Source organism: Aegilops tauschii, chromosome 5 (genome assembly GCF_002575655.3).
Source record: "Aegilops tauschii subsp. strangulata cultivar AL8/78 chromosome 5, Aet v6.0, whole genome shotgun sequence".
Lineage (NCBI taxonomy): Eukaryota > Viridiplantae > Streptophyta > Magnoliopsida > Poales > Poaceae > Aegilops > Aegilops tauschii.
In genome coordinates, this window is record NC_053039.3 from 290,224,826 (window position 1) to 290,236,948 (window position 12,123).

General features: G+C 48.5%; 1 protein-coding gene and 1 long non-coding RNA gene across 3 annotated transcripts; both read right to left on the minus strand.

Annotated features, from left to right (window-relative positions):
• Positions 1-565: 565 nt before the first annotated feature.
• On the minus strand, positions 566-1,374 carry LOC109741571 (NDR1/HIN1-like protein 6). The gene has a single exon (XM_020300661.2). It carries the CDS (start codon positions 1,372-1,374, stop codon positions 745-747), a length of 630 nt encoding a protein of 209 aa, XP_020156250.1. The 3' UTR covers positions 566-744.
• Positions 1,375-3,926: 2,552 nt separating this feature from the next.
• Positions 3,927-6,340, minus strand: LOC109741577 (uncharacterized). 2 transcript variants are annotated; one of them, XR_005757145.3, is made up of 4 exons: positions 5,543-6,340; positions 5,240-5,310; positions 4,984-5,138; positions 3,927-4,625 (listed from the first exon to the last, which is right to left on the minus strand). It is a non-coding gene; the product is annotated as an uncharacterized lncRNA (long non-coding RNA). The 2 variants fall into 2 exon arrangements; XR_002227626.4 differs by lacking the exon at positions 3,927-4,625 and having other exon boundaries at positions 4,813-5,138.
• Positions 6,341-12,123: the final 5,783 nt, after the last annotated feature.

Here is a 12,123-nt window from a genome sequence, read left to right on the forward strand (position 1 = left end):
CATCGGTGTCGATCCGCGTTGGAGGGAAAGCTCGAAAGGGGGGAGAATGGTGGTAGCAGTTTCAACGGTGAGGTGAAGGGGGCTATATAGGGCGACCGAATCGGCAGGAGGTAACCCGAAATTCTCCCGCCAATGTTTCAGAGACACGCGTGAGCTCGCGCCAGCTCCGTGGTCGCATGACCTCCGCGCCACGTTCCCCTCCCCTCAATCGGTGGAGCCGTTGTTGCTAGAAACTGCCGATTCGGCTGTTCCTGATGGGCATGGTTGTGGGGTGCTTTAAACATCATGCGACGCAGGCCAAACATTGAGCCCGGGCAACCAAACACGTGTGCTTCATAGATTTTGTCAAACATAGACCCAATTTCTTAGTGCTCGAGAAAATGCACTCGGGAAATATCCGGCACCAGGAAAAGTTTCAGATTCTAGTAATGCGTGTGTTTCATAGATTTTGTCAAAAAATATACGAGAAAGGATCCCACAAATCTCGAGATGCTCAGGATCATTAGATAATCCTTGGACGTCCACTCCACGTGGGAAATCCACGTTGACGAAACAAATCAAATAATATGATTTGGAACCCATTTGACTACAGCGTTAATTAGAGGTTACATCACAGTACAAACATGTGTATACATTCCTCCCCAGCTCCACTGGACAATCAACCAACGAATATGTCGAAGAGTAAAAGGTTAATTCCTGCTTGAGTAGTTAATTAACCCAGCCCTCCGGTAATTGAGTACCACATCAGTACTCTACGTTGCCCTGGTAAGTGGCCGACTTGATGGTAGGCGGCTTCTTGGGCGATATGCTGTCGACGACGAGAGCCGCGTGCACGTTCACCTTGAGCTGCGGCAAGTCGTAGGTATCCAGCAGCAGCTGCACCGGCACGGTGACGTACACGTCGAGCGGCACGTTGCCGGCCTTCTCGCTCTCCTCCAGCGCCTCCTGCAGGCCGGACCCGAACCCGTGGCGCCCCTCCATGGAGATCTCCAGCATGGTGACGTTGTTGTGGCCCTGGAAGAAGGTGGGGAGTTTGCCGGAGCACAGCGGCGTGCCGCGGTAGGAGACGACGGTGCGGGAGCCGTCCGCGTACTTGATGCCGATCTTGTCGTTGGGGTTCTCGGCGCGGACGGTGGCGACGAGCTTAGTGTAGAGCGTGAGGTCGGAGGAGCTGAAGTCGAACTTCGAGACGGCCATCTTGCTCACGGAGTAGGACGGCGCCTTGGGCTTCAAGGTGTAGACGAGGTAGACCGACGAGCCGACAAATAATGCAACGAGGACTAAGAGGAAGCAGCAGCAGCCGCACAAGCAGCAGCACACGCCGCCGCCTTTGTTCTCGTCCTCCGGGTAGCGGGGGGCGCTGCGCTTCCCCATGGCATGATTATTGTTAAGCTAGGTACGTGCGTACGATGTATGCGCAGCTAGCGAGTTAGGGATTGATATCGACGACGTCCCTCCGGCCGGCCGCGGCGGGAGCTCTGAGCGAGAGACCGGCGTGGGGGGGGGGGGGGGGGGGGGGGGGGGGGGGGGGTTAGGCCGTGCGTGGAAGGGACGAGGCCGTTGGTTATAATATGGGCGCTGTTTCGGTTTGGTAAGAGAGGTTGCGAGGGAATGTCGGGGAATTAAACATGGAGTGGAGACGAATGGCCAGAGAACAGCGGGCATGTGTTTGCTAATTATATGTCGGAAGTCAAGATTGGTCTCGCACAAGGCACAAGTAATTATTAGGTCTAGGAAATTAGCTATTCGTCACATGTTTAATTCTTGACTTGTCCACGTGAAGTGAGAGCTGGTTAGATTTCTTATGGTGGAATCAAGAGTTCAATTCTTAGATTTGGCACTGATTGTCGCATTTTTCGAGGTATATTTCAGGCCTTTTAGTGATGCAATGTTCTTTCCGTGAAAGAAAACTTTACCGTCGACTGCGTAGGCATCTAAAAATTGTTGACTTGTTCACACAGTACTCAATATAACTTTTGCGGTACTAAGCCCTTTTTTCTTCCTAAATGCTAAAAATCTCATAGGATTTTGAAAGTTTCAGATCATTCATGCACGAATCTTGGAACTCATCTTCAAAGGTTGTTCCTTGAATTGGGGCTTCAATGCGACCGCCTACCATATCGAACCTTAAAGCATCTCCAGCCGTTCGCCCCCCTAGGGGCTAGAAAAAGCGCCGCTTGGGGGCGAACCGGCGCGTTGGGGTGATCGGGTTCCTAGTCGCCGCTCTCAGGGTCGCCCCCAGACGCCCTTTTTTAAACTTTTTGAAAATGATATTCAGTCAAAATTCGGCAAAACAGGGGCATAGATTCGGCAAACACGCCATAAATTCGGCAAACACGACATATATTTAGGCATTTGACAATTTTTTTACATAGAAAACATAAATTTAACTAAAGAAAAACAAAAGGGCCGCGCCTAAAGGCCGAAGAACTCGCTGAACACGGCATAGTCGCCGTCGTCGTCGTCCTTCTCCTTCTTCACGCGGCCGTCCCTGCTGGACCCCTGACAGGGGTCACCCTGGCAGATTGGTTTGGTCGGCGGCGGCGCATCGTCGTCGCTGTCCTCAAGCACAATGACCCCGCCCTCGTCGCGCCCACGGCGGCGCGCGGCGATCTCCTCCAGGGCGCGGCGCTAGCGCTCCATCTCCAGCCACGCCCAATCTTCCCGCGCCCACTTCATGGCCGCCTCGTCGTCGAGCGCGTCATCGGGCTCGCTCTTCACGGCGGCGAGCCCCGGCTCCGTCTTCGGCCTGACGAGGCGGGGAGGAGCCGAGGAGGAGGCACGGCCTCGTTGATGACGATGTCGGCGCTGCGGGTGCGCCGGCCGAGCGGCGTTTCCACGGGCTCGGGGCTTGACGCTGACGAGCGTCGGCGACCCAGAGGAGTGCGAGGAGGATCGGGAGGAGGAGGAGGAGGAGGAAGACCCGCCCAGCATTCGCCGCGACAGCCACGGGCTGACACTCCGACAAGGGGCCGGGGCTGTTGGGTACTACAGCGGCAGATCGTTGCCGCCCTCGAGGTACTCGAGGATAGCGTGCAGCGTGCAACCGGGGGCGCCCCACCACAGGCGGCGTCCGTCGCTGTTGTTGCGGCCCCTGACTACCGGCGCGTTGTTGACGGAGGCGAGCCGCTCCACTTGCCGGCGTTTGAAGTACGCCGTCCACGCCTCATGGTTGTCGGGGTCGTACTCCGGGAGGGCGCGGTCCTCCTCCGTGAGGGAGGCCCGCACACGCTCGATCTCGCTGTGGAAGTATGTGGGGTGCTCGACGTCGGGCACATGGGGACTGAGACGCCCCCGCCGTTGAGCCTCCACCGCCCCGGCGCGCACATGTCAGGGGGCGCCGGGTAATTCGCCTCGTGGAGGAGGTGAGCTTCCCACTCGTGGAGAGAGAGGCGGCCGAAACCATTGGCCGCCGCCGCGTCGCCAGGGAACCGTTCACCCATCGGGGTGTGCGTGCACGCGGTGGCTAGACGGGGAGAGAGGGCGTCAGCGGCGAGAGAAGGAGGGCTGCGGGCGAGGTGATTCCACCGGCGAGGGAGGGGGCGGCTTTTATAGCGGCTGGGGGCGGCAACGCGTGTGTACGCGTGGCGGGAGGGGGCGCGTCGCTGCACCGCGCCGCCCGTGAGGAATCAATGAAAGGCTGACCGGCGACAGCCTTGGCATTGATTCCCCGCGGGAAACTGAGGCGATGAGGACGACGAGGCTCGGGGGTCGCTGACTCAGCGGGTCCACCGTTCTTTCGCGCCAAAAACGATTGCCCCGGCACCCTCGGGCACCCCCAGCGCGCCGAGTTCGGCCTGAGTCCGCCGACGCCAGTTTCGGGCCTAACCGGCGAAAAAGGGCTCCTGGGGGTGCGGCTTGGCCCTTTTTTAGGCGCCGGCGCCAAAGAAGGGGCCTGGGGGGGCCTATTGGGGGCGCGGCTGGAGATGTGATGACCCACAAGTATAGGGGGTCAATTGTAGCTCTTTTCGATAAGTAAGAGTGTCGAACCCAACGAGGAGCAGAAGGAAATGACAAGTAGTTTTCAGTAAGGTAATGTCTGCAAGTGCTGAAATTGTAAGTAGCGAGTAGTTTGATAGCAAGGTAATTTGTAACGAGCAAGTAACGATAATAGTAACAAGTATGCAGCAAGGTAGCCCAATCCTTTTGAGGCAAAGGACGGGCCAAAACGGTCTCTTAAATAAGCAAAGTGTTCTTGAGGATACACGGGAATTTCATCTAGTCACTTTCATCATGTTGGTTTGATTTGTGTTCGCTACTTTGATAATTTGATATGTGGGTGGACCGATGCTTAGGTGTTGTTCTTACATGAACAAACATCCTACTTATGATTAACCCTTCCACAAGCATCCGCAACTACGAGAAAAGTATTAAGAATAAATTCTAACCATAGCACTAGACCATAAAAGCGCGCGTTGCCGCGCCCGCCATCTTAAGTTAAAAAAACAGTAGGGCATCATGACAAAAGAATTATAGAAATATCTTGAAAAAATCTAGTTATTTGTACCACTTGGAACAATCAAACTTTGTTCTGCCTAGCCAGAACATATGTTTATAAATCCCATGTATCTCATGTATGACAATAGAGTGGCCGTGCAACATTAAGTCATAATACCCAAGTACTCCTGAAAAGGACAAACATCATTCTTATCTGACCGTAGTGAGCAGCATCGTGCGATCAAACCACCACAAAATTAGAAGCAATATTTTAAACAGCAAGTCCTAAAAATGTACGATTGAAGAAATGATTGTAAAGATGACAATTTAAAGAAAGGAAAAAATGAAATAAACATGAACGCCATATTCAGCTTTCTGTAGCTTTTCCCTATTAGCTCATGATAAATAGAAAGTTGATCTCTGAAACTAAAAGTTATAAATTAATCTCATAAAGATTGCGATAAAGCTCCACTGACCATAAAGAGATCACATTTTGTAGCTAGATTCCTAAATTTGATGGATTGGGGGAAAGTAAGGGTTTCTCACATAATAATCGAGGCAGATTGACATAACTATTATTGGTCTCCCGAATAATATGATCTTCAAATAATTTATGTGTGTTCCATGTCTCCAAGGGCTGACTTCTCACTCTTTTCAGTTTTCACCATAGAAATAGTTTCCGTGGAGCTCAAAGCCTCGGGCTTAGGAGATAAAATAAAAATAAGTCATGTTCTATGGTCAACAAAACAATGTGCTTCCATATCCAGCAACTTCAGCACGAATATTTTACAAAATAATCTACCTTGTTAGACCATCCTGAACCCTATGGAATACAGGTTCTGCTATGTTGGCGTTCGGTGCATTTCATACTTCCTGCAAAGTGGGCAGACGCAAATCCTCATACATATGAGAATGTAAAATGTTGGTTCTATTGAAAAATAATCAAAGATAAATAGACTAACAGATAGTAGTAGTAAACTACTGATTCTTCAGACTATCATGAGCTCATGAAAAAATAGCAAGCTGACGAAAGTACTTGAAACTAATGAGACATGCAGACGTAATACAGAAAATGCAATCTATTTAAATGGGGGTGTATTATTACCAGATTACCAGAATCTTGTCCTTTTGTTAAACAAACTTGTCTTCCCACGTCAACTACACATCAGAGCATTCTTAGCAACTGAATCATAGTAAATTATCCTCCTATACCAACAATGGTTTGATAAAATAAGTGGCCCATCAAGAACAACAAAAATCACTCCTGGGGTATTGGGTCGTTGCTGGCTTGCTGCTCATTTTGTTCGACCAATGCCGTATATTGATTACTTTCTTAGGAAAGCGATTTCAACCAGTAATTATCTTGCATCCCGAAGAAACTGAGTTTCAATTAGCTTTCTTATTGACCAAGCTAATAATTCAACACACATAACAACCTAACTGATTAAGTTTTACCTCTCCATGTGTCTCTCAATGATCGGTGCCAAGGGGATTCACAAAATAGAGGATAGAGGCATACAGGAGGTAGACAATGGACCTTTATCAGGTCAATTACAGGGGCAGTTTCAGCTTCAGTTACGGAATGGGGATGAACACGCGGTACAGCTGCAAGGACATGGAGGCGTATGCAGGAGGAGGACGGCTGGCGAGAAGTCGACGGCATGGGCGGCCGGCGCAGCCGCAATGGAGGAAAGCTGCAAGACACGACATTAAAGGGGCCTGCAGAGGAAGAGAACAGGGCGAGTGGAGGGCACCGATGCGGAGGCAGACGCGCAGCAGAAGCTCGCCGACGGGACGGAGGACAGCGGCGACGCATCGCAGACGATGGAACGGCGGCGGCGTGGGCGAAGGAAGTCAAGGAACAAAGCAGGTGAGGGGATAGCGCTCGCAACAAACTGGACGACTTGTGGCCCGTGGGAGTGGAATTGCTTCAACTCGACTTGGGCCTTTGATGGCCCGATCATTGAGAGAAACGGACGCTCATTCTGTGAAGCAGCAGCCCGCGAAACGACTTCTGGAGCGCGTCAACGATTTGGAGACGACCGAGAAGTGATCTAGATCGTACATTACAGCGATCCGACGGCTAAGAGACTCGAAACGTCGTGGAGGCTCGTAGGTAGCTGTGTTATACTATTTTTCAATTAAATTCTAGGATCCAATCGGTCCCTTACTGAGTGGTGCATAAACTGGGGTTTAAGTTTCTGTCACTCTCGCAACCCACCATCTGTTTATTACTCCACAATGCATTCCTTTAGGCCCAAATATGGTGAAGTGTCATGTAGTCGACGTTCACATGGCACCACTAAGGGAATCACAACATACACAGTATCAAAATATCAAACACATATCAAATTCACATGATTACTTGCAACATGATTTATCACGTGACCTCAAGAACAAAGGTAACTACTCACAAACAATAAACATGCTCAAGATCAGAGGGGTATTAATACCCATATAGTAATCAACTACAAGATGTAATCAACACTACTAGTCACCCCCGGCAACAAGCTATAGTTCCGGTAACAAGATTGAATACAAGAGATGAATTAGGGTTTGAGATGAGATGGTGCTGGTGAAGATGTTGATGGAGATTTCCCTCCCCAAGATGGAAGAGTTGTTGGTGATGATGATGACGATGATTTCCCCCTCTAGGGGGGAAGTTCCTCTGGCAGAATCGCTCCATCGGAGGGCAAAAGTGCTCATGTCCAAGTTCCGCCTCGAGACGGCGGCGCTTCGTCCCGAAAGCCTCCCCTTTATTTTTCCTAGGTCAAGATGACTTATATACCAAAAGATGGGCACCGGAGGTGGGCCGAGGAGGCCACAACCCACCAGGGCGCGCCAGGGGGGCCTGACGTGCCCAGGTGGGTTGTGCCCACCTGGTGGCCCCCCTCTGGTGTTTATTGGCTCCAGTATTTCTTAAATAATCCATACAAAATCTCCGTGAAGTTTCAACTCATTTGGAGTTGTGCAGAATAGGTGGCCTGACGTAGCTTTTCCAGGTCCAGATTTTCAGCTGCCGGAATTCTTCCTCTTTGTGTGTTCCTTGCACATTATGAGATAAAAGGCATTAGAATTACTCCAAAAAGCATTATTATGGATACAAACATTGTAAATAGCAGTAAGAAAACATGATGCAAAATGGACGTATCAAGATGCTCTTATTGCCTTACTAGTGAGACGCGCTCCACTCGCTCCCTGCGGTTCCCCACATCGACGACGTCAGCGACACTTCCCTTTGTTGCCATGCGAAAGGAGGAGGAGCTCGCACACCACATCGACAGCGCCAGCGATCATCCCCTTTGTCGTTGTGCGAGAGGAGGAGATGGGATCAATCTGACAGGCGGTATGTCGTGGATTTGTCACGGCAGATGTCCTAGTGTGAGGACTTAGTCGTGAGGCCAACGCATCTATGCGGTAGCTTGAAGGGGTTGGTCGGAATCGAGATACGCAAGGCGGATCAACACACAAGACAAGGATTTAGACAGCTTCGGGCCCCGGGAAATATCATCCGGTAATAGCCCTACATGCTGTTTGTGGCTAGGTCTCATTATGCTCATGAGGGAGTCGCCGTAAACCGGCTCTCCTAGTTGTGTCTAGCCCTAGAGATTGTTTCTTCTTGCTTGTCCCTCTTTGGAGTGCCCTGCCCCTCCTTATATAAGTTAGAGGGGCGGGTTACATGTGGAGTCCTAGTAGGACTAGGACTAGTCTATCTTCTCTTACAAGTTGATTACAAGTCCGGGTCTTGCTTCCTCATAAAGGAAATATTCGCCATCCCTTTCCTCTTAATCCGGCCCATCATAACGTGAGCCGGCCTTCTGGGCTTTGGGCCTTGTTGTCCATCTGACCCGCCCGCCGGGTTACTAATGAGTCGCCAAGATCGGGCAGGTTATCTGTGAATCGCCAAGCTCCGGGCGGGTCACCAGTGAGTCGCCAATTCCGGCCGGGTCATACCGCGGGATATATCCCCGACATTAGCCCCCAGTTTAATTTGGATTTATCCATGTTAAACTGATCCTGCAAAATAACTGAAGAACAAATTTGACAGGTTGTGCTCCGGGTTAAATATTCTTGTAAGCCGGCACCTGATCATCCTTAAGTCCTTGACATTTTCTCCTGGAATATCTGGGTCAATACGCCAGCTTCATAATCCATTTGCTGACATTGGCTCTTATAAAGAAATATTATACGAAATAATCCATTTGAGTCGGTTTCCAAAACTCCGGCTTAATAAACATCTTAGACTCAAGATTCATCTGGTGATCCGCTAGTTTAAAGATGTAGATGCTGGCTAGTTATAATTGCCAAGATTACCGTCTTGTAAATATTGATAACACCGGGTCATAACTGTTGCCGACGCCGGGTCCTTATTATTGGTGACACCGGGTCATGCTTGTTGCAAACACCGGGTCGATCTGGTCTGCGCCAAACTGAGAATTTGAAGATTTTTTTCTCCCTTATATGCATATCACCTGTAGCCCCCAAATCTTAAGAGGAGAACATAGTGATAACTTAAGACTTGCTTCAATATAAGTGTTGCAACCTTGAAGAAAACCGGGTTATTCATCTCAATCATTAGTCATAAACTGAATATTCCACATATGTAGCCCCCAAGTGCCGGGTTGTCATGCTTGCAGCAACCTGGGACTTGTAATTGCCTTATGCCCATAAAAACTTCAACCAGTGTAGCCCCCAAGGGTCCGGTCATTATATAATAATGAGCAGGGACTTTGTATATGATTCATTGATAATAACAATATATGATGTAATCTCCACCATGGGGCTTGAACCCACGTCCACAAGGTTAAGAGCTTTGTACTCTACCAACTGAGTAGTGGATCTTTCAATATAATGGATTAAGGCTTGTGTACCTTGAATTTTCGACAGGAGCAATTGGTAGCCCCCAAGGGCCGGCTCATTTAGAATGTGATGAGTCGGGTCTTCAATAAGTTGAGCAAACAATGACTTTGCATTAGCCCCCAAGTGCCATGGTATATGCTGACAGTAACATGGGACTTGCATATTCGATGTAATATCAATTTGAATAATGTAGCCCCCAAGTGTCGGGTCGTAAGCCTGCAACGACTCGGAACTATTCCTTCCATTGTAGAATAAATCATATCCATTGATAAAATAATAGCCATTGCGCCAAAGCGACTTTGAATACCTCAACTGTTGATAAGTAAACCCGGAGTTTAAATACCCGGCGGCTCTTGGCCGATGGCAATTTAATACGCCTCCATTGTAAGCCGGAATTTTTATAACCCGGCGGCTTATAGCCTTTGAGAAAATCAAGAATTGATAACCCTTTTGAGACACCAATTTCAATCTTTTATGTAAGTCATAGCTCTGTAAATCGTGCACAGAGATTAAACAACATATGCCCTGGCGACTTAACGTCAAAAGCCAGGACGGGTAACCACCCAAATGTAGTCTTATCCTACACACAGGTAGATCACAAAATCCCTTGACGGTTTACCGCAGGGCGGGTCATAATATCTCACATATAACCATTGTGATACTGAATTTGTGCTGCCGGTTTACATGACCTGTGCAATAAGGGTGATAACCCAATCTTTAGAAATCAAGACTTCCAAATGTTTATGATTGTCATATGATGGCGACTTATCATCCAAAGTCAAACCGGGTTAAATAGCAACCACTCATATACACTTTAGATATGATCAAAAGAGCTTCAAATAAAATCCAAAAACTGTTTGCAAAAAGAGACTTCAAAAATTTTGAGGCTTCTGATTCGAATACGATCAGAAAACCGTCCCAAAGGGGTTAAGCTAAGATTCGAATACGATCATATAGCCCCCAGTGGCTTTGGCGTTGCCGATCAAGAGGGTACCGACAGCTATGTTCTCTTTGGTTCGAATACGACCTATGTTTGAACAGGAAGCCCCCAAATGACCTTGAGAGTTGTTTAACGACGCTGATTCGAATACGATCCACGTCGGTTCCCAAAAGGGGTTGAGCTATGATTCTACGATCAAGAAGCCCCTAGTGAGCTCGGCAGTGTGCCGATCAAGAGGGTACCGACAGCTATGTTCTCTTTGGTTCGAATACGACCTATGTTTGAACAGGAAGCCCCCTAGTGATCATGAGAATACTTAACGACTCTGATTCGAATACGATCAGGGTCACACCTAAAGGGTTAAGCTAAATTCGAATATGATCAGCTCCCAATGGTCATTAAAGCAGGGTACCTATGTTTGGGTTGTGCTTTGTAACAGACTCTTTTTGGTCCCTTTAATTTTTCCTGAGAACTCGAACTTTTGCGAGAGATAAATTCTTTTTGAACCGGAAAAACCGGATATTGAGAGTTTCAAAGCTTTGTGATAAACAAATTTACCTTGAACCGGATTTGAGAGCTTCAAAACTTTGTGGCAGATAAATTTCCCTTGAACCGGATTTTAAACCGGATATTTAAGAGCTTCAGTGCTTTGTGGGAGATGTCAAGTCTCTTGAGCGGATCTAAACCGGAATCCTTCTTTTTAAGCCGAAAATTTTCTGACGGCCTTTAAACTTTTTACCAATATGGCGGTAGCCTCCGGGACCGGGTTATTTTTCCCTCCGATGACCCGGAGTTCTTGAATGCATTGAAACCGACCAATGCTGCCGAGTCATATCATTGTAGCCCCCGAGTCTCAAGACGACTCGAGGAGTTGGCTTTGAGATTCTCCATATTGACCATAGCATAAGGTGTATATCATTGGTGTTGATAGCGCGATGTGAATCCACAGAAGGTTGAGGTGACTGCGGCGGGTTATAAATGATCCTATATGAGCCGTGTTAGTAACTCGGCCAATGGTCCCTTCCAACTGGCTGTTTGAAGTTTAACCAAACTATAGTGGCGGCGACTTGTGCGCCTGCCCATTGAGCCATCCAGTGCAGACGGCGGCTGATAATACATGATAATTTGCCTCCAATTTGTTGGAAGAAAACCGGGCTTCCCAAGCAGTGACTTGCTCATACTCAATAAACAGCTCATGCAGACAGGTGCGGCCCGGTGTGTTGATGTAGACCAGGCCGCGGGAGACGGGCGGTAAAGACGACCGCAACATCTGAGGCGGCACAGACAGATGAACCGGCCGTGGCGTTTGAAAGAACATGCGATGCCCCCATGTTTGGTTTTGGTAATTGATGACAATCTCTATGGACTAATGGTTGCCTTGAGTTATATTTGAAGGATTTGTCCATAGGCATTTCTTGAAGTCCATGTGTTGGTTTCAAGGAGTTTATGTGGTGACCAAGGTGTTATTAAGGAATTATCCAAAGATTGGTCATGTGAGAGTTGAGCTTATTGCAAGCATGTCTTGAAGAAGAAGATTGTGTGATCATTCATGTTTACCTTCAAGACATCATCCAAATGAAGAGAGTTGGAAAGAGTCAAGGTTGATCAAGACTAAGTCAAGAGTGAATCAAGTTGATCAACACACAAAGCGCACAAGATGTACCGAGGGATCAAGCGATCCCATGGTATGGTAAGCATTGTCAATTACGCTTTGTGTACTAACCCATGGTCTTCGTGAGAGTTCTTTGTGGGGTTAGGTTGTGGTGTGCAAGTTCAAGTGAAGCGGGCAAGTTCAAGTAAAGCATCACGAAGAGATCAAATGCTTGAAGCCATTATGGTGACAATGGACTTGTGAAGATGTGCGGAAGGGTGGCTCACCCATAGTG